Below are 26,551 nucleotides of genomic sequence, written 5' to 3'. Positions count from 1 at the left end.
GCAGTAATAATAATCATAGCTAAAATAATGATATAAAATATGTTAATAAATACGTAATTATGTAATAACTTGAAATGCTGTTGAATCTATGCATTCAAGTTTTGCATATAAATGCACCATTTCCCTCCAAAATAATGGGCACCAACCAAAAGCGTATGTGCTAAAGAAGATGTCTTCACCTAACATTAAATCTGAGGGGAGGAAATAGTACCTGGAAAGTGGTATCCAGCAAAATGAATAGGACTCCTGTCATTTATAAATTATAATTGTCAGTAGCAGACTTTTATAAAATGAATATAAGCCATTTAACAGCAAGAAGCGGCATATAGACTCATAGAGCACCTCAAGAGATGTAAGTACTCTTCCTCATGGTGGCGAATACTGTTGGCTATGGTAATTACAGTCATTAGGAGATTGAAATAAATATGAACGCATGAATTGGGTAGGGAAAAAAAGGACAAAGTCAGATGATTAGAACAGGCATATCAATATAGCATCATTTAGAAACAATAATAATAAAACAATTGAATAGTGCTGGAATGCTTAAAAAATTACTTCAGGTAAAAGAAACAAAAGCATGGTTTTTGAACACCACTACGCAAGTAAGTCATAGAAATGTTTTTCCCCTTGAAATTTTAGAATTACTCTGTAACAATGACTTTTTTCATAGCAGGATAGGGATGGCTAACCTTTTCTAAACTAAGCCCTGAACATATTAAACAAGAAGAATCGTCACCCATCAAGGTTTTAAAAATTACTTGGAGTATATTTAATTACAACCAGCCAAGTTATTAGAGGATAGTACATTGGGTACAAATCACAATCGTGCTGAGGTTGTAGTTGTGACTCAGAATGGAAAAGCTAAAGAAGATATGAAATGACTTGGCTTGTCAATGGCATATGAAAATGTGACTTTCCTTCCCTGGTTCATCAATGTCTAGGTTTTTTGCAAGGAGGATGGACAGTACAGCACATGTGCTTGGTGACGAGAATAGGGATGAGTTGTCGGCACCTAAAGAAGGAATTTATTATGTATATATTTTACTTGTGCCTCAAAATCATATCAAACTAACACTCAGTCCAAAAATTAGAATTGCAATGGCTAATAATAAGCCTGTGTCTACTAATGTCCAGAGTAGTGACCTTCAAGATGACAAGGCATAGGAAACCATTACATGAAGAAGTTCAATTAAATACAAGTAAATGAAAGAAAACAAAATAGAGGAACATAGGGTCCCAATATAAATAAGTGTAGCATCTTATAGCATGTGTGTTTGATCATTACAAAATAAGCTAACATGAGAGCACTTCAACTCACCTCAATTGTAGACCTTGAATAACACAGGAAAAATCATAGCTCTTTGAATTATTTTTTTTGATAAGTATCATAGCTCTTTGAATTTCAAGTACTATATGTGTCAAACAACTATAGTATCACTTTGGAAAGTGCTTAATAATCAGAAAAATATATACACCCATTTCATTCAATTTGAAACATTTACCTAATACTAAGTGAATCAATACTAATAAGCTCAAGAACTTCATCTTTGATACTAAGTGAATCGATACTAGAAGAAATATGTAACAATGAGATCCTTCAAACTAGGAAAGGCCTGACCAACATTTTCTAAACTAAGCCCTTAACTTATTAGACAAGATTTGTAGTCTCTTTGCCCAAAAAGGTTTTGAAGATTACCTTGGACTTGGAGTACATTCAATTAAACTATATAACTCAACCAGCCATGTTATTAACAATTGTTGCTCCCAAATCACCATTTTCTTAACATCAATATTTACAAAGTACATGCTGTGCCTTCAAATTAAAATACTAGGCCAATATTTTTACTAAGACGGTGTATAAAATTTATGCTGAGAAAAAACAAAAGAAAACAACCTCACCATCAATGATAATTAAATCATGCATAATTGAGCTTTCATAGAATAACAGTAATAGTAATAATATTAGTGACTAAATCTAATGACATAAAAGATGTTGATAAACATGTAAAGCTATAATAAATTAAAATGCTATTGAATCTTTGCATTCATGTTTTGACTCTAATTGCTCATTTCCCTCTTCAAAATAACAGATGCTCACCTAATGCAGAAGAAGAAGACAGAGAAAATTAATGTGAGCTCAAGAAAAATGAATGCAATCAAAATTGCATAGAAATAGAAATAGAGGTTAAAGTATTCATACACAGCTGATAAGAGATACCAGAAGTTTTCCTTTTAGTTCTAGAATTTGTTCATCAACTCTGAACTTTATGTTCCACACTGCAATCCAACTTCCGTTGCTAAACAATGTACTACCATAAAACATTGAAAACTGAAAATTCCTATTATCAACAAGCTCATTGTTTCTAATAGAAGTGGACAAGGCAGGGTACGACCACACACAAACAAGCATGAGTTGGTACAATGATGCCAAGAAAGAGCATTGAAAAAGAATTACGGCATTTTCATTTAATGAATTCCGTGCACCAAAACTTACGTGGACTACATCTAGTATAAAATAAAAATTAACATCACATTTTTCCTTTTTATAAACAATACTGGTGGATGTAGAAATTACATTGAGCACATTGATAGATCAACTCTTCACAAGAATCATTACATTCGTTACATTGAGGGCGGTCTTTAGTTTCCTCAACGAAAGTAAGAGGGTGTGAGTGACAATCAAATGTGTAAGCACCTCCAAACTTGAAATTTGGGTATTTCCCAATAATACAATTTGGATGAGCAGGATAATTGCAATCTTCACAGTAGTAAAACCAATACTTTGAGTCCCGCCGTTCTTCTTCACAGATATCACAATAATATTCACCAGAGTTATCTTCAGCTCTATAACTGAGAGTGAAGGGATGCTCATGTTGTCCATATCTTGTGGTCTGTGGTAATGTAGCACACTGAAAGTCTAGTACAAATTCACAAGTGGTACAACGAAATACTTGGTATCTTTCGTTATCACAACAATTGCATTTCTGCCTATGTGCTGTGTTGGAGAGGATAAGTCGATGCTTATGACCTTCATGGGTAAAGACGTCCGGTTTCAAACTACATTCAACATCGAGATCAAACTTGCACATAATACAACTGTAGGTGAAGCCATTGCAACCTTGGCGACAAGCATTACACCAAAACAACTTATGCATATAAGGTGCCTTTGGGAGGAGGGTGAGTGGGTGTTGATGAAGTGGATGTTTCTTTTTTTTGGGTAATTTAACACAAGATTCATGAAGAAAAAAGCTACACTTTACACAACTATAAAACGGAGGGAGAATGTCTCTTACACAACCATCGCATTTTTGGTTATTTAAAACCTCATCAGTAAGCATTAAGTCATGCTCATGACTGAAGTGTTTGATTTCTATGGCTATTTGAGTTCCGTCCTCCCCCATATTGAATTTGTTGACTTTGTAAGTTATTGAGTCAACTGATTCATCGAGTTCTGGAACTTCATCCTCATCTTCAAATTTTTGCAAATCTATATACTCCCTGTTTTCCTTGAATATAGCACAATCAAGATGGGCAATGAAATCGCATATGGAGCAATAGTAAAGCCCATAGCGTGTGTCCAGTTTTTGAACACAGAGTTGGCAAAATCGGGGGTCGGGTTGATGGAATTGAAGAGAAGAATGGGTGAGGTGGAGGAGGTGCTTGTGACGCACAACTTTGACTCTGCTTGGAAAAGAAGCACATGTTCTATGTATCCATAAACCACATGGTTGACACATATAGGGCATACCTTTGTCTTTGTCTTCTTTGCCGCAAATGTCGCAAGTGAAGATGACCCACTTCCAAAAGGGGGTCAATGGGTGGTGGTGGAATTCAGGTTCCATGGTGGTGGGGGCTAAAGAAGCGCATGTGATGTGAAGGTTGAAGTCACAGCGGGAACACCGATAACTGTATACATCTTTACATTCTTCGCAGGATTCTTTGCAGAGTTCGCATTTGTAAAATTGTTTGTCCTCAGCTACATATGCCCATCTCCATGGAGAAAAGAGAATAAGAGGATGGATTGGGTGCAAGGGATGGTGCAACCCAAGGGGTAATTCTGCACATGATTTATGATGAGTGTAGTGATAGCATCCTGATTCTCTACAACTGTAGCTAGGACCATAAACTTGTTCGCAGCACCCCCGACAACGATATCCACTTCTGTGGTCAGGATTGAAGAGCAAGGGATGGTTGGGATGGATAAAATGTAGAAGATGGTGCTGCTGTTGCTGCTGCTGCTCCATCTAATCCAATCTATCTTCTTTATTTATTTAATTGTATGACCACATGCAAACAATCACACACATATCATCATCATCATCATCATCATCAAATTTCTTTATTGTTTATAAAAATAAAATAATAATAAGTAGAAAGAAAGAAAGAAAGAAAGGCTGGGGAGCCTGGGCAAATCCAAATAATAATAAAAAATAAATAAAAATCAGAGAGATAGCAAAAAAGAAAGAGAGAGAGAGTGCGTGATGAGATGAGAATTGCTGCTTTTTTTCTTTGAGTTGAATATATTATATAGCAGCAATTTTGTTTTTTCTTTTTATGGCTCTCAGTGAAGTAGAAAAAAAGTAAAATAAAAAATAAAAAGCGGCATTTGGGCGTGACTCAGCACAGCAGGTTGGAGTTTGATCGTGAAAGTTCTTTAAAGGCCTTGGGCTTGGGTCATTGGTTGTGGGCCGTGGCTATTTAGTTTTGTTGGGTACGGGCTATTTTTAATTTTTTAATGTGAACAGTGAAATGAGTAAAAAGTAAAAACTACTGTATTGATTGGAATTCTTTTAATTAATTTCCATTAAAATATAAGTGAATTTTTTTTTTTTTTTTTTTTCCGGAAAGCATAAACGTATTGTATACCATAAATAGGAATTACTTTACTTGATTTCGTTAAAAATAAACGTGATTTTTGAAAAAATAAACAGAATATATCTAAAAGTTTAAAATAAAATAGTAAGAATGCTTGCACAACAAAAATTCAAACTATTTTTTTTAATTGATCCTCCATTCTTGTTATTAGAAAAATATAATTTGTTTTTAAATTTTTTTTTCTCTTGTTTATATCAATCGTTATCATTTATTTAAAATCATCTAACATATATCTATGTTTGCCTTTATTCAATATATAAGTAAATAGTACGACTAAGTTTGCCTTCATATTTATATATTGTTATTTCTTTATGCAAGTTTTTACTTAACTTAGGTTACCCATTACAGCTCATAACAACAAAGCTAATCCAACAAAATCTCCGGGAGAATTTTTTTTTTTTAATAGGTGAAAACACTTTAATTGAAAAATCAAACATCATAAAGGTGGTATGGGGATACAAAAATGAAAGAGTAAAGTCTTTTAGAGCTTTACGTAAACCTCATGTGAGCTTGGTTCTGCAACATGATGGTTTTTTTTTTTTTTTTTTTCATTTAATAAATATATATTTTTTTTAATGCTGAGTCTATCACTCCCTTAACATTTATGCATAATAATATTTTGCCAAGAGTTTTTTTAGCTTGGTGGCACTGGCAGATGTTCTTCATGAAAAGAAATTATTTTCAAGTCCCATCTTCCCCACGTGTGATAAAAATGGTGGAAAAATGTTTGGTAATGTTTGAGATCAAATGTAAACTATTTTAGTACTAATAAAGGACAAAACAAATATTTGATAGAGATTGGTTCGAGTTAGACTTCTTGATAACTTTTACTGGAGTTATATTCCTCAATACTTTTTTTCCATAATAATAGTTTGTTAATCCCATTGTTAGACTATATTTCTTTCTCCAACTATCATGCTTACCAAATATTAAGATGATCTATTATTCTTTTTGAATATCAAGGTGATTAGACATGAACAGCTCACAAATCTATGAAGAGCAATTATAGTTTTTTGCATTCTTAAATATAGTAAACGGCTACCTTATAAATTTAACAATAAATGGCAACTAATTATTTTGAAATTTTGCTGTGTGATTAACCTGTAATAGATATTAAATAAAAACATAATTGAAGAAAATAATGATTTATACAAAAAAGTTGAGTGATATACTATTTATCAAAATTGCATCAAATGAAACATAAACCAAACCATTTAGAGTAATATATCTCATAAAAATACAGCAACAAGTGCAATATAATCTTACTACGTTTAACATTTATATGACAAATTTTAAATAAGCAAAGTAACCTACTACTTATGAATATCAATACAAAAACACACATACATATGAACAAATTTACAAAAGCAACTATTAAAACTTACAACAAGAAGAATCCAATTTAGGCTTCAAAACACACCTTTGGAAGCTTCCAAATTATTTTATGTATCGATTTTCTTAAGGCTAAGTTCATATGAAAACACTTAATAGCTTCTACAATATTTATAGGATTATCATGCTATTGTGCCAATGAAGATATACCTTGTCCTACTCAATAGATTATCATATCATTGTGTCAAAGAAGAAATACTTTCTCCAACATAAAAGAAAACAAAAGAAAGAAGGAACAAAAGAAGCAAGCAAGCATGACATTTATGCTTCCTTGCCAACTTAGACTTAAATCTTCATAGTAACATTTCCTACTTCCTTTTTCATCTTTTTTTCTCTCTTTCTTTTGTGTTTCCAAACATGTCCATACTAACATTAAATTTTCTCATTCATTTATGAGATTTCTTTATGCTATCTAGGTTATACACAAATGAAATTTTATCTCCTATGTTACATTTAGATGATGAATTTTGAGTTGGAATTTACTCAAAATTTTACTATTGAAATATTTTCTCCAACACAAAAGAAAACAAAAGAAGCAAGGCATTTATGCTTCCTTGCCAACTTGGAGTTAAATCTTCATAGTAACATTTCCTTGCCAACTTTGTCTCTTGTGTTACATTTAGATGATGAATTTTGAGTTGGAATTAACTCAAAATTTTACTTTCGAAATTTCTAATATTGATTTCTATTGTTTATGTCAACAAAAAAGGAAAATTCAAAAATTATATAGAATTTTATACTTTAGATTTCAAAGCATCCAAATTCAAAGTCCAATTCCCAGTTTGCTAAACAAACTAAATTCATATGCATTTCTTTCACTCATCCCTTACCCCTTTTTAATTGAATAAACACCCTTCCTCTCTGTATCTTTCTTTCATTCCATCAATCCCTTAAACAAGACATAAAGTATTGAGAAAGCGCACACATAAAAAGCAAGCAAGTGTTAAAAAGGTCCATATCTGCAAATTATTTACACATGGAGTCAACACCATATATTAAAATTTTGAAGGTATTTCACATAAGAAGAACTAAATAACATTGGCAAAAATAAAGAAGGTTCTCTCAATTTATTTAGCTGCTTCATTTCTAGTATTACTGGTGAAACTTTAAGTAAAAAATGTTTCTCAGTGCAAAAAAGGACAATTAAGTATGTAAGAGTTGGAAATTAATTTTCAGCATTCCGGAAACTTGTGATAATGATTTCCTCTGTAAAACTTGACCTCAATAGATTTTATACTTCCACAAGGTTGCAAACAAACATTAAAAGAGTATTCTTTACCCAGCTCAATGGACAGTCATGGTCATTCCAGCCATGAAGTGAAACTCAAAGCATGACACCTAGAGGGACCTTAAAAGTGATCTTAATGGGAATAACCTTGCTGGACACACACAAGAAATAGTTGTCTGAGTAATGAACAGGAAGAATTCGAACGGTTGATCCTTGATATAAAGTCCATTTTTCTTTCATACTCTCCTTGAATGGAGCTTAGTCTAACCTTAAAAGTGATCTTAATGGGAATAACGTAATAAAAAGTTCTAACATTATTTGTTCATATAGGTTAATCTGTTAGAGTAAGCTTTCTTGGCCACATTTTCAACATGCATTTCAATTTTATAAGTGAACCCTTTGATGAAAACCTTGGATGTAATCTTGAGGGTTATTTTTTTCATTCCGTATGGCTCCAGCGGCTTGTAATCTCCACCAAATAGATGCAACCAGTAAAAGTTCCTAGATAAAATACCAGTCTGATGTGTGGTAGAGTTTGAGGAGAAGGAAGTAGACCAGCTTTGGGTTGTTAGACTTTGGATACTTCATCTCAACTATGGGTACTGTTATTTGGCCGGAGCAGAGAGATTTTCAAAAACTTTGTAGTACGGAAATGTACCTTCTAGATCCCAGACTCAAACTTCAATAGCTATGTTAGACAATTCCTTAGACGTAGTATTGACAACTTGCTGATGGCAGGATCAGAAAACAATTGCGAAGTCTCTAGATGCATGGTATCATTTTAAATAGCATCAAGTACGAAGAATGACTTTGAGTAAAATGCATTAGTTTCATATGTGCTCCCTTTTGAAATATTATTTGGTTTAAGAAACACAAATTTAAGCACTTCAGCCACCCCCTGGTCTTGTCAACCCACACATACAAAAACAAAAAAGAAAATCAGCTATGAGCATATTTGCTAGATTTTTTTTACTAACGTTTTATTTTGTTCTGTCAAAAAAAATATATATCAAATTTATTTATTGAATTCAAAATATTATTCAGGCTCAATATGTCTCCTATGAAAACATTTCATCAGATATTAAATATTCGTTGAATTTCTAAATCCAATCCAAACTCATAAATTATAACTCTTACTAGTGTAGAAATTACCTCTATAAAATATGTAGCCAGATTCAGCAGGACATGGAATGGTTCTACAGCACAGCGACAGCCATAGAAACCTGCCAATTGGTGTAGGAGATGATCATTTAACTGATCACTAAGACCAGTCCAAGGTTCTGTGCCTTCCAAATCAGGACTAGTGTATTTATGGGAAGTCCAGCCCTCCAATAGAGCTCTAAATTGAATGTAGTTAGCCAGTTAAGCTTGATGATCACTTCAAGTTAGGTCAAAAAAAAAAAAAAGAGAGAAAAGAAAAGAAAAGCAATAGGCATCTAGAATAGCTAGAGAAAATTTTGATATACCTCTAAACAAAAATCATCAAGATCCTTTGGGGTTCTATAAAGTTCAATCTGATCAACACATTTTTTTGGCTTTGAATAGGGAATATATTTATGTTATTCCCATATGGGGTTTGGAACTTCTTCCGTGTACCCACTAGGAAGTTGCTTAAACAACGGAATCTGCCAGCCTTCTTGAGACATTGTTGCTCTGATAGTATCTGCAACAGCCATCCCGACAGAACCAACCTCAGCATTGAATCCATGGCTGTAAAAATCATTCTTAAAAAATGCTTCAGGATTTCGGATTTCATAAGGGCCATCATTGAAGCCCCCTTACATTTGCAAATCCATCCCACAAGGATCCTTGGATGTAAACACGTGTACCATCAAAATATTGGCTAGGATCTTTTGACACTGCAGATAAAGCTTCAAAGATTTACTGATTTCATTGGAGTTTTCGAAATAAGGATGGAGTCCCAAGTCATTTTTCAAAGCTCTGTTGATGTCATCTGGTGGAACTTGCTCATTTTCACCTACCCAAAGAGCAAGACTTGGATGGTTCCTTGGAAGCTTGACAGTGTCTCTTGCACATAGCAAGAGAAGATCATGATCCAGGGGACCATTCAGATTTGATAACGGGTCACCATTTCAATGTCTTCAGTACTCCAAAACTCTTGCCACACCTACAAAAATCAAATCAGCCCAATGGACCAAGTTATAGTAGAGTAATTTAATACTGAAATAACTTAGAATATTGGAATCCTTAGGTTTGGTTATCCTTCAGCCATATTTAACCCTGTAGACAGGCTTGGGTCTCAGTAGAATAAATCATTCAAAATAATGCAATGCAGAATTCATTCCGATAGGAACATTTTATAGCATCAGTTACTAAATAACCAAGTGTAACAAAATTAAAAGTACCAAAGGCTCCTACTGCAATATATCAAATAGCAGACAATGTCAAATAACTTTTTTGAGAAAAACAATGCTTAAATAGGTTAATGGCAATTAAAAAATACAACTGAACTCAACAAAGCCATTATCCTAAGTAATTTAGTTAAATCATTGATAATGGCAACAAAAGATAGAATACAGAATGAATGTATTCACTAAAATCTAGACGTAGCTTTGAGGAGAAGATATAGAAAATTTGATTAAGACAATTTTTGTAAACAAAACCGCTGAGCTGACTAGTAAGGAGTCCTTTATTTAAATTTCAAATCATTCGAGAACAAGAGGAGACTAGAAATATATTAGGTCTAAGGCAGAGGCAGTCAGAAAAGATAAAATAGACAATTGTCTAACAAAGTGTATAGCCTGAAATAGAGGTCAAGGTCAAATGATAATGATGGTAGTAATAATCCTTGTAGCTGACCTGGAAATTAGAAATCAAGAAGTGTTGAGTTGTACCAAAGAAAATAAAGAATTTTCTCACAAGCATAGGCTTGCTCATGTCTTAATTTGTTCTTATAACATAAGTAATGCTTGTTTTAAAATCAACTTTTGACACTTAGAGGAAAGGAAATAAATTTTGCTTGTGACACACTATTGCTTTTATGTACTCTACAGTTGAAGGCAAAAGCTCAGTGGACAATTTAAGTCAAAGAAAATAAATACCCCAATAATTTTTAAAAGCATTATAAAAATCAACAATGCCACAATTTATGGTAACTTTCATAATCAGACTGATTTTAGTGATTAACATATCATCAATTTATATGGTTACAAGAACACCATCATTCTTAGAAAAGAATTGCAGATTATAGTTGTTAGCTTTGTTGGAAGTACATGGTTAAATGATTAAATTTACCATATCTCAATCGCTTGAACTTTTAGGATAATCAGTAATTTAACATGGTATCTAAGTGAGAGGTTTTGAGTTTGATCCCTACTCCATCACTCAACCTCCCAATTAAAATCTCATGTGTTAGGCCTCCCCTTATAAACAGGAGTTTGAGCCCACATGTAACAGTACTAGAAGTATGTGATTAAATAATTAAATTTACTATTTCTAATAGCTTAATCTTTTGGGAGAATCTGTAATTTAAAAAGCTTTTATCAGTTATAAAACTCTCTACAACACTTTCTTGGCATTCCCAGCATCTTACACTGCAAGCATCCTACGACAATACCCTCAATATAAAGCATACAAATTTTGGTGAATCTGAAAACTTAGATGTTCTAGGATTTGTCCCAATTTTACTAACCCACCAACCTCCCATTGATATACATATAGGGACATCATTCTATCTGAAAAGCTTCATCCAATAGGTTTTGCACCCAACTATATATATCAACTCTTCAATTTCTTTACTTTTTTTAATACGGGACTCAACCCTCACACATGCACTCACAATAGACCTCCCCCTCCCATGTGAGCCCCTACCACATCAACTTAGCTTCCCATTGCGTGTGAGTCTTTAGCAAATCCAGAGTATGCATACAAGAGTTGCATCAAATGCAGCAATAAACAAATTCACACCAACCACATCAAAACCAAGACACTTATTCATAATTTTTTTTTATAAATAACACTTGCAGAAAATTTCGAACCAAAAGTTGAACCGTAACTCTAATACCAATTTTTTGGGTTGAGAAGTGTCCCTGAGGTCCACCAAGAGCCTATAGAAATATATTGAGGTACCTGTTGATATATATTGGGGTACCACTCAAACCTAAAAGCTTAAGCCAAATGGTTTAGACCCAACTATGTCCATCAACTTCTCACTTTCCTTACTTTTTCTCTTGACGTGGAACTGACCCTTACATGTGCACTAAGAACAGTTGCTGACTATGGTATGGTTTGTTTTTCATCTTCTTGTTGTGTACGAGAAAGCAAATAGTATTGCCAGTCCTATTTGGTTGGGTAGTCTCCACAAAAAGTCACCAAACCGACTTTGTAGCCATAATATTTGTTATTATTAAGAAAGAGCTCGTTGGGTGTATTTGGAGTTTTTTTTTAATTTTTTTTATAATTTATAAGTAGTTGTATTTGGAGTTTAGTTTTGTGCAATTATTGTAGTCACCTTTGTTAGTAAATTTTTCTCCTCAATGCCCACCTTTGGACATATGTCCAAAGCCAAACCATGTAAATCTCTATCTCTATGTTCCCTGTGTGGTTGTTTGTTCTAAATTTCTATTTCTATTTTCCATATACCCTCTATAATTGATCACACACACATAGGAGAGAGAGAGAGATCACCAAAGTCCATATATATCACAATAATGATAACATTCTAGCCTCTCAGCCAATCCATCACCCCAATAGCGGATCATATTAAAATTCATATTAGCATGAAACTTGATGTCTGTTTCATAATGTTCCCTTGAAAGACATAGTAACCCATCTAACAATATCCAATTACCACCATGGATAAAGATAGGCTGTCCATTGACCTTGAACAACCTGTAAATCAAAAATTTATAGACTACATATCATAAAATCAAAATAAAAACCTATGTAAAATGTTCTAGAAGGCATATAAAGCAATACCTTCCACCCGTGGCACTATCAATATGGCTCTCAATTTTTTGGAAGCCAAATAGATGGCTCCAAGCATCATATTCTCCATATCCCTTTACATCAACAGTAATATGAACATTTTACAAGGAGTGTTTTCCCAAACCATTCGGCCACCATAAGTCAGGATTGTAGAAGTAAAGCTGCAAATTCATTCCATTATAACCTACAACAGAAGTATTGAGAGCCTAAAACTAGATAAAAACGCCCATGGGGGACTGGGCTACCCCAACTTCCATAGGTCCTTGGTTCGACCTCCTAATGAGAATTGAGGATATTTGAATCCATAATAATCGGATGCTCCAAACGCTCAGTAATCAGAAATTACCCATCTCTAGATACCATTTTGGATAATTCAAGGCACGGATAAGTAATTAAGGCTATATTCCTTGGGCGCAGTATGCAATTTTTTAACTTGGGGGAGGGGGGGGTCTTTTATGGTTCCACCTTTCTTTAATGGTAATGTACAATATCAATAACTATCTCTCACATATTGAATTTCTGGTAGATTTTGCTATTGAGGAAGGTTATTACACAAATAAAATAAAATAAAACCTTAATTCAACCTGAGTTGCACTTGTGTCCCTATTTAATTTTGTTGTGTTTCATCCTCTTTGGATACTGAAAACTGTAGCTAATCATTGTTACTTGGTCAAGACTTTGTTGATGATGTGATTCTGTGTTTAATTTTGATAAATTTCTCTCTCATTGCCTTTATTTATTTACACGATTTACTACATTCACATGCAATATTAAATGTGCAAAAGTGCTCTGCCTTAGTAAGGATCCCATGTTACAATTCCATAGAATGAGATTGACTAACTGGTACTATTATGATCAAAGACAGGGGGAGGGATCATCATTAATGGATTACTAAATAATAACTAATTTTCTAATTTCTTTTTATTATTTGTGTAATAACCTCCCTCAATCGAAAAATCTACAAGAAATTCAATATGTGAGAGATAGTTATGGAAGTATGAACAATATTATGAAAATATCATTTTCCTTCATTAATTTTTTTTTTTTTTTAAAATGGAAAAAGATAAGTGTTAGGTACGGTGAATGTGGGTGGGTCTTTTTAGGAAAGTTAGCTAATGTGGCAATTAATAACTCTATATTAATGACAAGTTAAGTGGTGTCTTTTTCACACTTAGATCTTATGACAAGTTAAGTGGTCTCTCTCTCTCTCTCTCTCTCTCTCTCTCTCTCTCTATATATATATATATATATATATAAAACAAGGTGAACCACCATCACCACAGTAAATTCTATACACCAAATAGATAAGACCCGAGAGCGTATTTAATGAGTAGAAACAAAAGCAATCCTTTAGCTGAAAAAAGAAGAACAAGTGATGCGGGAGATGCAAGAAGATTATTATTTTGTATTATTTATGTTTGCAAGTCAATTGTATTTTTGTGTTTTAGGTCCTAGTAGTTTATTAGGCTATTAGTATTTTAATTTGGAAGCAAAGTTATTTTTGTAATAAGGCAATTAGGGTTTCCTAGCCAATTAGAACTAGGGTTTAGCAATCCTTTATAAGCAACCTATTGTACTCCTTGAGGAGATAATTGATATTTTGATGAATGAAAAAAATGGCTGTTTGGTCTCTTTTGGTTTGGTGTTGAATCTAGGTCTACGCTAGGCTGGGATGCACGGACGCGGCATCCAGCCCAGCGCACCCGCGTCCGACGCGGCGACGCGGGAGGGACGCCGTAGACTGCGCGTCCGTGCCGCGTCGTGCCGCGTCCCGCCACGTGGCAGCCCCGAATCGGGCCGACGCGGCTGAAATCGGCGCCGACGCGGCCCAAATCGGGCCGACTCGGTCCGTATCGGCCGTATCGGCCATATCGGTCAATATCGGCCAGCGACCGATACGGCCGAAACAGGCCGGAATCGGCCGTGAAAATCGCCGGAGAGGCCGAAATTCTGACCTCAGATGCGTTTCTTGCCTTATTCTTTCTTTGTTTTGTGAATCAAGTATATTAATGTGTTTTTTAAGAATATTTTAATAGTAAAAATATATAGAAAATATAAATAAAAATATTTTTAATAATTTTTTAATCGCCGAGTCCCGCCGCCGCCGCACCCGCACCCTACTTTTTCAAAAATTGCCGAGTCCCGCACCCGCACCCGCACCCGAGTCCCGAAACGCACCCATGCTTCATAGACGCTAGGTGCCAACTCTTAGTGATTTCCCGTTTGGTGCTGACTTCAAGCCAGACCTAGGAGCTAACTCCTAGGTCATATCCCTTTATTTTATTGTTGTTTCAATTTTTTTTTGGTTGTCCTGCGTCAACAAGTACTTGAGTAAAAAAGAGAGGGTATACCAAGTGTCAAAAGCATTAGGAGGAATGTATTAACACCAAAAGAGACGGTGTTATTAATAATCAGACTTCTATGATAAATATTAAAGGTTGCATAAGATGCTAGAATAAGCCGACAAGTCTTCTTCACCTCAATTGGGAAGAAGGACATAGATAGCTCACATAGCCTAGTTCCTAAACTTTATTTCCAAGCCGGTCTAATCTTTTTTTTAGATTTTCCATGTGGGGGCAATCCAATGGGGGCAAAGACTTAATATTGTGCTAGAGATACTATGAAGTTTGCTCTTAATGGTTGGTAACTTCTTAGCAAAAGAAGAGTATCTTAAATTTTGAATTGCTTAAGAAAGAGGCAAGCTGAGAGAAGACTATTCTTCTCAAAATTCTCATAAAAATGAATGCTATCACTGACCTCAGGAAATGTATATTGCATATGTGATCCAGCAGGGAATGACAAGTTTTGAGTTTGAAGATGCTGTACTAAACAAATGTTTCCCTCAACTCCTATTGTTACTTGGATATTCAAAGAACACTCAACAACCCAGGCACTTCTATTTTCTAACTCTGTTGTAGCATGCAAATACACCCTCTTGTAATCGTCAAAAAACGATGAAACCAAGTGGGGATCAATTATTTTCACTTGCTGCATCAAATAATAAAGCATCAGTATCAAAATTATATGATTACAAAATAAAGAGAACAATTCTCCCAACGAAACAATAGCACCATTAAATATTGAAATTCTAATTCAGAAAGAATGGCATGACTATGAATAAAAGTTTATAAGGAACCACAGAAGAAATCTATACTACATGTTTCATAACCATGCATATCGACAACTTATGATGGTACCATTAATCTTACACTAGTGCATTCATTTAAAAGTTCCAAATATCATTAACAAGATGGTTTATCACATATTTATTGTTATGGAAGGAAGTTATGCAATACAGCTCACCCCAGTTATTGATACAGACACCTCATCCCATATGCCAGTGTTCCTATCCCTGTAATCGTACAAATGTCAAGTACTTAGAAACAGAATTATTATGCTTTGATATATTCTATGAATATATGGTTCATTCAACTGTCAAGAGAACATATAGATAGGTTACAATAAGAAAAAAGCATATTCTTAGATGCAAAAGACACAATAAGAAGTGAATGTCCGTGGAATTTCCCTTCTTTATCATGGGAGGATGCATATAGAAGTTCCGGCATCACATGACTTTCCCTTTCAAAACCCTTTTTTCCAGTAAATAATATATTAAATAGCAGAGGTGTAACCCATTTACAAGGGAAGTATGCAAGACATACAACAACAATTATTAATGAAAAGTACAAAGATCAAGCATCTAATTCGAAATGGAAAACTGTCCCGAAGATGATATCCACTCTTATAAGGATCTATGAAATGAAAAAAAGCTTGGAATTTTGAAGGATAAAACATTATTTGTATTTGATGAATCCACTGTATACGTATGTCTATATTTTGTTCTTCCAGGTCAAACTCAGTTAACAAGATTTTGTGCCCCTTAAAATTCATTATCTTTAGAACTTTGTTGGATTGGATGTCAATTTTGCCTAGTCTATCTTTATGTTCTGTTATTGATTTGATAGACTCATGTACTTTGTATAATTGATTGTTCAGTCCCCTATTGTATATTCCATGTATACTTGGGCAACCCTATTTTTTATATCAATAAGAATTGCATTACTTATCAAAAAAAAAAAAAAAAACTACATAAGAATTATTCTTATAGCTGTGACCAATTTTCAACCAAATAATTCTCCACTGTATAACTGATCTCTCAATGATTTATCACACCGACACTATTCACTAAAAATATGTTTCAAATATCTGTAGAAACCTGTCTCGTTTTGGTTCTGTCAAGAAATTTCAAATAATTTCTTATCAATACACATCTACTGTCTCTCATTTTCCAACAAGAAACTAGAGATAACAATATCATTATGGAAGAAAATTAATCATGATCAAAGGTAAAAAACATAGTCACCTTATAGGAGCCAGCCAATCCCAACCCAGAATGTATTGTGTGGCAACATCTTTTCCAATCTACCATGAAAACAAATTAAAGTTAAATTGTATGTATTCCAAGCATATCAAAATTTAGATTTTTACTCCATCACTCCACTCGCATGGGATCCAAAATCATAAATGTAATTCTAAAGGCAAGCAAGTTTTGACCATCAGGATGCAGAATATCAGTGACATCGAGAGAATGCCTCTGAAACATCCCCTTTGGCATGAGCTTTTTGTGCCGATTTAAAACTTCTACAGAATAACTGATTCCACAATAATTCAGATCCAGGTACTGCTTTCCTAACTGCAGAAGGACAAGCAATTAGACCCTTTTCTCTTTTTCCCATTTTAATTTGATACTGAGAAGTGGAAAGGCTCAGGAACTTCCAGCTTCAAGACAAGTTTAATAAATTCCAATTCAATTTGAAATGTGAAAACCAGATAAAAATTTCCAATCTTTTTTTTTTTTTAGTTTCTATTACTATTTGTTTTTCTTGGTAAGTTACTCATACTGTCATACACCCAAAGGGATTTGGACCCCCAACCTCACTCACCACCCATACGTATATGGGTTTTGGAGGTGCCATTAATTCGGCCCAAAGAACATTGGCAATTTCCAGAAAAATAAAAATTTTCAGACCATGTTTTGGTTAAAATCTGACCCAATAACAGTGACCAACTACCCAAGTACTGACAAATTACAAGAAAATAGTTCACACAAGGTTGACAGGAAAAAACAGTGTCAAGTGAAATTTATAGGGAATGCAACCAAAGAAAAACCTTCCAATTTCTTAAAAATTAGCATGAAAATCATTTCAAGAAGGATAAAATCTCAAGATCATATCAGCTTACTCTAAAAAGTTGTAAAAACCAGAATCAGCAATATCTACAATTGTCTCTCATTTTGCAGCTCATAGAAAGAAGGATCAGGAACAACTTTGTGTCTCTACCAAGGTTGCCAAAACACTGTCAATCAAATCACCACTGTCCCCCACTGATTGAAAAATACAACTTTCATTTTTCTTTTTCTGCCCCAAAATTCCCTTAGCAGCTATAACATAACCATTTACTTTTTTTTTTTTTGTTTAAATTGGCAGGATTTACAAATTTTAATGAATTTCAATGAAATATCAAGACCGAACTTTTGCAAATTACAAGCATCACTAGAATCCAACCCTTGTAAAATTAATGCCAAATATGGTATAAAAAAAAAAAAAAGAACTCTAGGCTAAAACACTTACCCAAATACGCAAATTTGAGAGCTCAATCTTACAAGCAGACAAGGCTTACGTTGGTATGAGAGAGAGAGAGTGACAGTGTCTGTGTGTGATTCTGTTTGTGTGTCGGTGCGAGAGAGAAGGAAAAGGGAGTAAGGGTATTTTTGGTAATATAAAAAAGGAGGTGGGACCGGGAAAGCCACTTGAAATGAGTGTCTTTTTAAAAAAAAAAAAAAAAAACTTGTCGTTGTGTTAAAAAAAACAACGATGTGTTGGAATGCGTTAGTTAGGTTCAGACGATGTGTCGTTTTGTTACTTCAAGACAATGAGATGTGCCCTCCTTGCAAATTATTGAATTTGTCCTCACTGGACTGCAATAATGTATTTATTATGTATAGTCCATAATGAATATACTCTAATCCTAATTGACTTGGGCCGAAGCCTAATTATTGACTTGTTACTCTAGAAAATTAAATTTAATACTAATAATTTTATTAATTAATAATAAGTCTAAAATAAAATCCCTTTCTCAAAAAAAAAAATCTAATTTATGAGTGTGTTAAAAATGAATGAACAAGGGGTATGAGTGGCCTAAAAATTAATATTTTGAAATTAAAATTTCTATATTTTATAATGCATCTATTTAAATAAATAAAAACATATGTTTGTGGTTCAAATGAAAAAAAATTACTTATTTTTATGTTTATGTTTATTTGTTGATTATCAAAAAAAAAAGTACAAGAAAGTATTACGCTCAAGTTTTGTATTTACAAAGAACTCGAGCTTGGTAAACTGGAGTATTGTGTTGCATGGAACTCGAGTTTAATAAGCTCGAGTTCCATGTGGCATTTTTTCAATAAAAAAATCAACTTCAATATAAGTTTTTTTTATAAAACTCGAGTGTTTAAAACTCGATTTACACAACAAACTCGAGTTTCAAAAAAGTGGTATTTTGCTACTTATTTTGCAAACAGTGGTGTATTACTAATAATTTTTGTGATAAGTGGTAAATGGCCGATTTTGCCCATAATTGTTTGTTATTTGAGTTCTATTGAAGTTCTTGAGCCAAATTTTTAGAAATTTTTATAAATGCTACTTTTAGATTTTCTTTTCTTTGATTTTATTATGTTTTTCATGTTTATAACGGAGAAGTGAGGAGGTGGTTTACAAAACCCTAATAGAGCATAACTTAGGTGGGTAAAGTGTCAAATTTTAAACCACAAGTAGGTAACTTAAATTTCGGTCAAACCATAGGTGGGTAAGTTGTAATTTGTCCAAAATTCTTATTGGTCTTCAAAAATCACAATTTACAACTACTCCTCCAGAATTTAATTTATACAAAGAGGTCAAAAAAAAAAAAAAAAAGATTAGATGGTTGGCCCATGAAATAAGGTCATTCTAAGGGGGAAAAAAGAGACTTTTTAATATTAAATTTTTTATTTTATTTTAATTCTTATGTTTTTTGTGTTAACAGTTGTGGATGCAGATAACAGTGTCGTTTCCACAAGTCCTACTTTCAAAGAAAAGACTAACGATGTCGTTCTACAAGTCACACGTAACAATACTTAAAACTAAAATGACGCGTGTGTTACTTACTCAACGGTGTCGTCTCTGTAATAGCCGTTGAAGTCTCAGAGAGTTAGTTACAAACTAACTATAACGGATGCGAGAAAATTCTGGGTTTGTTTGAGTCTGTTACAAAGGTTTAATTATGGTGTAATGCTTGTATTAGTGATTTGGTGTGAGTGAGTTGTAGTATATAATCAGATTTGTACACCGAAAGTAATTAATCAAGAAGCATTATTCAGTTTCATAGAGAAAATATCTCTCCCTTCTCTCTTCTTTCTCATACCTCTATCCTCCATAGATTTCCTTCTTGATTCTACAGTATTTTTAGTTGCTTTGCTTCAACCTTGATCTATTCCAAAGATCACAGATTTCTTCATTTTGAATTTTATCAGCTAAAATCATTTAGTAAACAAAAAACATTTTTCCTAATCATTAGGAAAACAAAAGCAAACTGAGAAACAATAGCTTAAGGTTTTTTTTTTAAGGTAGTTTCTTGTTATTGGATATGCATATGTGTGCTTCCCTCTTTTTTAATCAATATATTTCATATTAGTTTTTTTTTTTCAAAATTTTGAAGGAGATGATATTAACTCTTAACAACACATATGTTTATTTATTTATCTCTCTCTTTTTTTTTTCTTTTTTTTTTTTTGCTAAAACACAAGTTTACGTGAAATGTCATTTTTATTCCTAAAGTTTTGCTTTTGTCTTCTTTTTTTTCTTTTGAAAAAAATTATATTTATCATTTTGGTTAAACAACTTAAACTTTTAACATTTTAGTAAATTTGGTCTTAAGAATTACTTTATTGAGCATACGATAGATGGCAATAGACGGGAATGATCAATTTGCGAGAAACATTAAGGGTCCGTTTGGTTGGAGGAGTGGAAAAGTGGAAGGATGGAAAATTGTGGGAGGATGGAAAAGTGGGAGGATGGAAAATATTTAGTTTTCCCTCATGTGTGTTTGGTTGGAAGGATGGAAAAGTGGGAAGATGGAAAACTTTTTTGTTTGGTTGAAAAGAAAAGTGAGAGGATAGAAAAAGTAGTTTATATAAATTGACTATTATACCCTTGTTACATAATTGGTAAAAAATAGATTTATTTATACTCATTAAATAATATAAAATTTACCAACTATTATATTTTTCAATAAGAAGTGTTACGTCCACAACATTTTTTGCAATATTTTCACAATAAAATTTATGTGAAAAGTTGTTACTAGTTCTAATTTGAACCCACCACAGAAATTATTTTTTTGCTCACCAATATTAACTAATAACAATCTGTTACTTAAAATTTATTGTGAAAATATTGTAGTAATATTTCTCAATTAAGATTTTTTATTTTTTATATTATTTATCTTTTCAATCTTTTCATTACAGCCATATGTTTTTCTTTTTCTTTTTTTTTTTCTTTTTTTTTATGCTATTTCCTCCACCACACACGTTATCTCTATCCCCACCCCTTCTTTTTCTTTTTCTCCACACACGTTCCAGCACTCTCATTCTCCCTTCATCTTCTCCAGCTCGCTCTCTCTGGGTTTTTTTTTTTTTTTTTTTTTTCTTCTTCTTCCTCCATACACGATTTTCCTTATCTCTTTATCTCCCCCTTCTTTTCTTTCTTTTTCTCCCTCATTCAAGAAGTGCTTTCTCTTCTTTTTTTTTTCTCCAGCTCTCGGTCTCTGGTTTTTTTTTTTTTTTTTTTTTTTTTTTTAAACTTGATTCCAGGACAGCCATTGTGTTTGTGAGGAGGGTAGGTGGGAGAGGGCATTTGTGTAATTTCACGGTAAGAGCAGCTTTCTCTCCACAGTTTTCCTCCCGATTTGGGAGGAAAAAAATTGGTGGGTCCGGGAGGAAAATTTTCTCCCAGATTTTCCATCCTCTCTGTTTTCCTTCGCTTCCCAAACAGTGGAAAACACTGTTTTCCACACCATTTTCCACCCATTATTTTCCATCCTCCCTATAATCCCTCCAACCAAACACAGCCTAAAGTTGAAAGACAAAGTAACTGTAACAGCGACTAAAATTTAGCGTTTAGATGGATATCTTTGTAACCATTTACTGAAAAGGCTGAAAGCATTACAAAACCATTTCACTTTGGTACAAGTGACAAAGTTATTGGCACCTAGAGCACCTTGACATGCACGGCAACTTACAACAAGGAAAGAGATTCGAAGGACAATTATGGCTAAGAAAAGCTACAAGCGCTTGTTTTCTTTTTTCCCTTATCTATATTTATGTACTGCTCATCACAAGGTACAGCTCTGCATGACACTCAAATTTGAAACATGGCCTTCTTTACACTTAAACTCTCCCTCTTTTTTCTTGTTCTTCCTGTTGTGCAGGGAAAAGCATCTTGTGATTATGATGGTACTCTCTCTCTCTATATATATATGTATGTGTGTACGTGTGCCATATGGTAATTCATTTCTTTCTCACTTTTTTAGCAATGGTTATTACACACATACATGTATTTTTAACTGAAATCATGACTTCAATCAATTAGTTCCTCGACTTGAAACATGAAATTCAATTTGATTTTCAGTTTTGAGTTGTAGGAGAAACAAAATTTTGGAACAGGCATGTGCTCGATTCCAATCAATGGGCCCTGTGTATTTAGGATTAAATAGGATTCTTATAGAATTTCATTAAGTTGCTAGACTAGCTGTTTATGAATTTAAATCAATCAAAATCCAAAGCCATCAGGCGGCAACCTTTTGTAAAATCATGAAAGTATGACAAAGTGATTGGAACAGTGCTTAAAGTATTTTTCTGTAGAATAGGATAGCCTGTATAAGAAAAATGGTACACTTTTAACCATTTTATATGTTGATGAGTAACTGGTATTTGGTGCTAAATAGTCTTTGCCTTTTTCTTTTTCTTTTTCTTTTCTCTATAGCTTTACTTTACTATCCTGTTAAGATGAAAAAAAAAAAATAGAGGGAATTGACAAAGTATAGACTAGCATTTCTTTCTCAAGCTCCAACAAGGGCATATTATAAACCTTGATGCAAAAATCAAATATCTTTATATACTAAAGTGATTTTGTTGTCTTCTACTCTCTTTTTTTCCCCTCTGTTTTGGCTGATGCTTGCCCCCCCTCCTTCACCCCTTAATTCCATCAAAGTATAAAATTATCAATTAATATTGGTAGCTAGTTCTAGAACATAGAGAAGACTACTGCTAAATAGATTGACTTTGGTCATTCATAACTTAATCTTCAAGCTAATGCAATTTTTACATCTTCACAGCTACAGCTGAAAAATATCTCTTGGAGGACCTTAATCTTTACAGGATGTCACTAAATCTCCCCAACTTTACTGAGAACAGAAATGCAGCTTGCCTAGCTAATAATATTGCAAGCCAATTAAAGAACGAAACATGTAAAAACGCCTTTCGCTACAGCTCTACTCTAGGCACTAAGCCTAATGTCACCGAATATGACAAGCTCATGGATGGTTGTGACATAAAAGAGAATCACACAGTTCAAGGGGTCATATTGCCTGTCTGTGTGCCCAGATTAGACCCATTTTTGGTGCTTTCTAATTATACAACACCTCAATATGCAAAATATCTTAAGGATTCAAACTACACAGGGACTGGGATTGGCTCTGAGGATAATTGGACGGTGGTTGTTTTGAGCACTAACACATCAACCGGAAACTTTTCCGGTGCTGCTTCTTTGATTGCAAATGTCCGTATGGGTAAATCCTTGGTGGCTTTGTTCATTGGATTTCTTGTCGTTTCTGCAGTGAGCTGAAATGCTCCAAGTGCTTGTCATTTATATACATATTTTCCTTATTTTTGTGTGTTTTTTGTGTAAAGTTGTGAACTTAAGTGAGATTGTTTTTCTTGTTGTAACATATATCATGATTGTAATTGTGCATATTTCTTATGACAAGTTCATTCTTGCTGAATAGGTAAGATCTGAATAGCAAACTTGTGCAGTACATGAACAAGATATGGAGTTCCATACTTATGCTTTGTTAGCTAGTAATGGAGTAATAATTAGAGTGGTAAAGGCCCTGAATTAAACTTGACCATATTTACTTAGTACCTTCAATTGATTTTAAGCATTCTTTTTAGATCATGCTTTATTTCAGAAAGTCCAATATCCAGTCTTCCTTTAAATAGTAGCACAAACAGAAGGTCCTTTTCCTCCCTATTCATTATGGTTGTTCACCCTAACTTCTTTTTAGTTGACAAATAGCAAATTGTGTTTACTAAAGATATATATTAAAGCAAATGATGAAGCTATTAAGGTTTTCATTTCATTGTTAAAACTTGAAATTTATTTTGTTAATGTCAAGTAATAAAACTTGAAATATTTTGATTCTCACACATCCACTAATTCACATCTTTTTCAATTTTCATATCCACTTTTTTGCATTAAAATATGACAATTTCCACATCAATTATGGATGTGTGTGAAATAGTAAATGTGAATGAATGTAACACAATATTTTTTCCAAACTTAAGACCCTACATTGCAGCCTTTTGTAACGTGTTGGCAGGTGTCTTTTTAAAAGGCTAAAAGCTACTTAGAGGCAGCTTCAAGTTATTATGGTGACCACATATTATGTATTTATGTTACAAACAAGACAACATGTTTGAACCGCTAAACTTAAAGGGTCAAAAGTATCCTTTGGTAGTATATTTGAATGATCAATTTTCAAAAATAAAAAGCTGGTAGTGAATTGATAAGGGATGGCTGTCAAGGACGAACCTATCTTAGGATCAACCCCCCAATACAAAAGTTTTTATAATGGCCTTGACACCCTCCTCCTCCTCCCCCCCTCTCTCTCACACACGCACACGAAAGTTTGGTCTTCCAATATTACGAGTGCTTAAGTAATGCAGCAGGGAGTGCAGAGGAGTAATGCAGCAGGGAGTGCAGTGCAAGAAGAATAGAAGAAAGCTACAAGTAGCTTATGTTACGTAGTTTTAGAAAATGACTTGGTAGTTTAGAAATTGTAATGGTTACACGTGAGGTTGTTAGTAGAATCAAGTTAGTTGTTATTCAGTCAGTTAGTTTCTTATTTCAGTGATGTATAAATACAATTACCAGTTAATCAATGAACACGAGGCATTTCAGCATTGGATTCTTTTCTTTCCTTTCTCAATAACCAAAATTATATCTACCCAAAAATGGATCATTATCCAAAGAGGACAAAGAAAATAAGAGAGAATAAATGGTTTGTCATGACATTTGCTTTTTCTCAACGAAAAAAAAGCCTCACATAACTTTTTTTGTTCTTTTTTCGTTGTGCTTTGTGCCTCTTTAATCATTTAGTAAACAAGGAATCTTTTACTAATAATTAAATTAAAGGGAAATCAAGAAATAAAAGCTAAAGGATGTTTAGTTAAGATTATTCTGTTATTTCTATTTTAAGGTCATTTCCTACTCTTGGACATGGATATGTGTGCTTCCTTAAATATATGAATATATAATATATCATATTCATTTTTTCCCAAAATTTTGAAGAAGATTATATTTAGTATGAAGTACACATGTCTAGAGCCTTGAAGCTTAATTGACAGATCTCCATGCATAAAGTGCTTATGGGTCTAAGGAAAATGATTCGAGTTGTGGAGTATGTAGCATATTGTAACAATCTCAACAAAATAAAAAAGTATGAAGCACACATATTTTTATTTATCAACATTTTCTTAATAATTCATGTCAATCATTTCATTTCTTTCTTTTCTTTTGCCTAAAATATTAATTACATCCAATCCTTTAAGTTTAGGTGAATGCCATTTTCATTCTTAAGTTTTGCTTTTGTCCTTTCTTTTTTTTCTTTTTTTCTTTTTTGATAAAATTGTTTTTGTCATTTTAGTCCTTAAACTTTAAAATTTCTGTAGAGTTGGTCATAATGATAATTTTATTGAGCATACAATAGATGGCAATAAATAAAATGATCAATTTTCAAGAAACATTAAAGTTTAGGGACTAAGATTTTAAAAGACAAAGTAATTAATTGTAACAGCGACTACTAAAATATTAATAGCGAAATGTTTTGCATATAGATGGCTATCTTGGTAATCATATACTGAAAGCGTTACCAAAAACTATCAGTAAACAAAACATTTAAAGTTCCAGAGATAAACTGTCACCATAAAAGTTACACTTCACTTTAGCACAAGAAACAGATCTTGGCACCTACAGCACCTTGACATGCACGGCAACTTTCAACAAACAGAGAATCGAAGGACAAACTATTGCTAAGAAAAGCTACAAGCTCTTTGCTTTCTTTATTCTCTTATGTATTTTTATCTACTGCCCATCACAAGGCACACCTATGTGACACTCAAAAGTTTGAAACATGGCCTTCTTTAAACTTTACCTCTTCCTCTTTTTGCTTGTTCTTCATGTTGTGCAAGGAACAACTTTGTTCTCTACCAAGATTGCCAAAACACTGTCAATCAAATCACCATTAGCCCTCACTAATTGAAAAAAAATACAACTTTCATTTTTCTTTTTCTGCCCCAAAATTTCCTAAACAGCTATAACATAAGCATGCTTATATACAGATACAACCCTTGCCAAATATTTGTTTCTATAAACGATAGTGAATGTAATTGAACACAAATTACAAGTATGATCAACAGAGCCATAAATATCATCTAATTTTTTTAATCTCACAACAATATGCGAGGCTTCATATTTCGAAAATTACCAACAAGCATTTCCCAATGCAGGTCGACTGAACACTAGTTACTAAACTAAATAAAGTTTAACCAATTCAACCCATTAATTTTTATTTTTTTTTTAAGTTTAACCATTTACATTTTTTGTTTCTATTGGCAGGATTTACAAAATTTAATGAATTTCAATGAAATATCAAGAAAACTGTTTGTTTTCATTTTGTTTTAGTATTAACGTTTTTTGGAAAATTGTTCATTTTTCAAAGAGCATTTTCTAGAAAACTGTC

At 33.3% G+C, this 26,551-nt stretch overlaps 4 protein-coding genes across 10 annotated transcripts in view; 1 reads left to right on the top strand and 3 right to left on the bottom strand.

Moving 5' to 3' along the window:
• The window catches only part of LOC126717066 (uncharacterized), an 86,246-nt gene that overhangs the window by 6,283 nt on the left and 53,412 nt on the right, over positions 1-26,551 (bottom strand). The gene's annotated exons all lie outside the window — the stretch shown is intronic.
• LOC126717062 (uncharacterized) lies at positions 1,021-4,827 on the bottom strand. Its single transcript, XM_050418237.1, has one exon. It carries the CDS (start codon positions 4,242-4,244, stop codon positions 2,544-2,546), a length of 1,701 nt encoding a protein of 566 aa, XP_050274194.1. The 5' UTR covers positions 4,245-4,827; the 3' UTR covers positions 1,021-2,543.
• Positions 7,194-26,551, bottom strand: part of LOC126717063 (mannosylglycoprotein endo-beta-mannosidase-like) — an 82,962-nt gene continuing 63,604 nt past the window's right edge. The window contains exons 2-8 of one of the 2 annotated variants that reach the window (XM_050418266.1): positions 16,806-16,864; positions 15,746-15,794; positions 15,200-15,430; positions 12,434-12,603; positions 8,962-9,623; positions 8,648-8,834; positions 7,194-8,393 (exon numbers count right to left, since the gene is read on the bottom strand). In XM_050418266.1, coding sequence (XP_050274223.1) covers positions 12,544-12,603; positions 15,200-15,430; positions 15,746-15,794; positions 16,806-16,864 — 399 coding nt within the window. In that variant the 3' untranslated portion in view covers positions 7,194-8,393; positions 8,648-8,834; positions 8,962-9,623; positions 12,434-12,543. The remainder of the gene's footprint in view (positions 8,394-8,647; positions 8,835-8,961; positions 9,624-12,433; positions 12,604-15,199; positions 15,431-15,745; positions 15,795-16,805; positions 16,865-26,551) is intronic. The other variant, XM_050418265.1, reaches the window with a different exon arrangement.
• Positions 21,098-23,504, top strand: LOC126717068 (uncharacterized GPI-anchored protein At5g19250-like). 2 transcript variants are annotated; one of them, XM_050418283.1, is made up of 3 exons: positions 21,098-21,872; positions 21,962-22,035; positions 22,868-23,504. In XM_050418283.1, the coding sequence occupies exons 1-3, from the start codon at positions 21,757-21,759 to the stop codon at positions 23,374-23,376; spliced, it is 699 nt and encodes a 232-aa protein (XP_050274240.1). In that variant the 5' UTR covers positions 21,098-21,756; the 3' UTR covers positions 23,377-23,504. The 2 variants fall into 2 exon arrangements, with proteins under 2 accessions (XP_050274240.1, XP_050274241.1); XM_050418284.1 differs by having other exon boundaries at positions 21,104-21,872; positions 21,962-21,986.

The sequence above is a fragment of the Quercus robur genome, chromosome 3 (genome assembly GCF_932294415.1).
Source record: "Quercus robur chromosome 3, dhQueRobu3.1, whole genome shotgun sequence".
Lineage (NCBI taxonomy): Eukaryota > Viridiplantae > Streptophyta > Magnoliopsida > Fagales > Fagaceae > Quercus > Quercus robur.
Note: the sequence above shows the minus strand (reverse complement) of the source record. Positions and strands in the feature narration are given on the sequence as shown.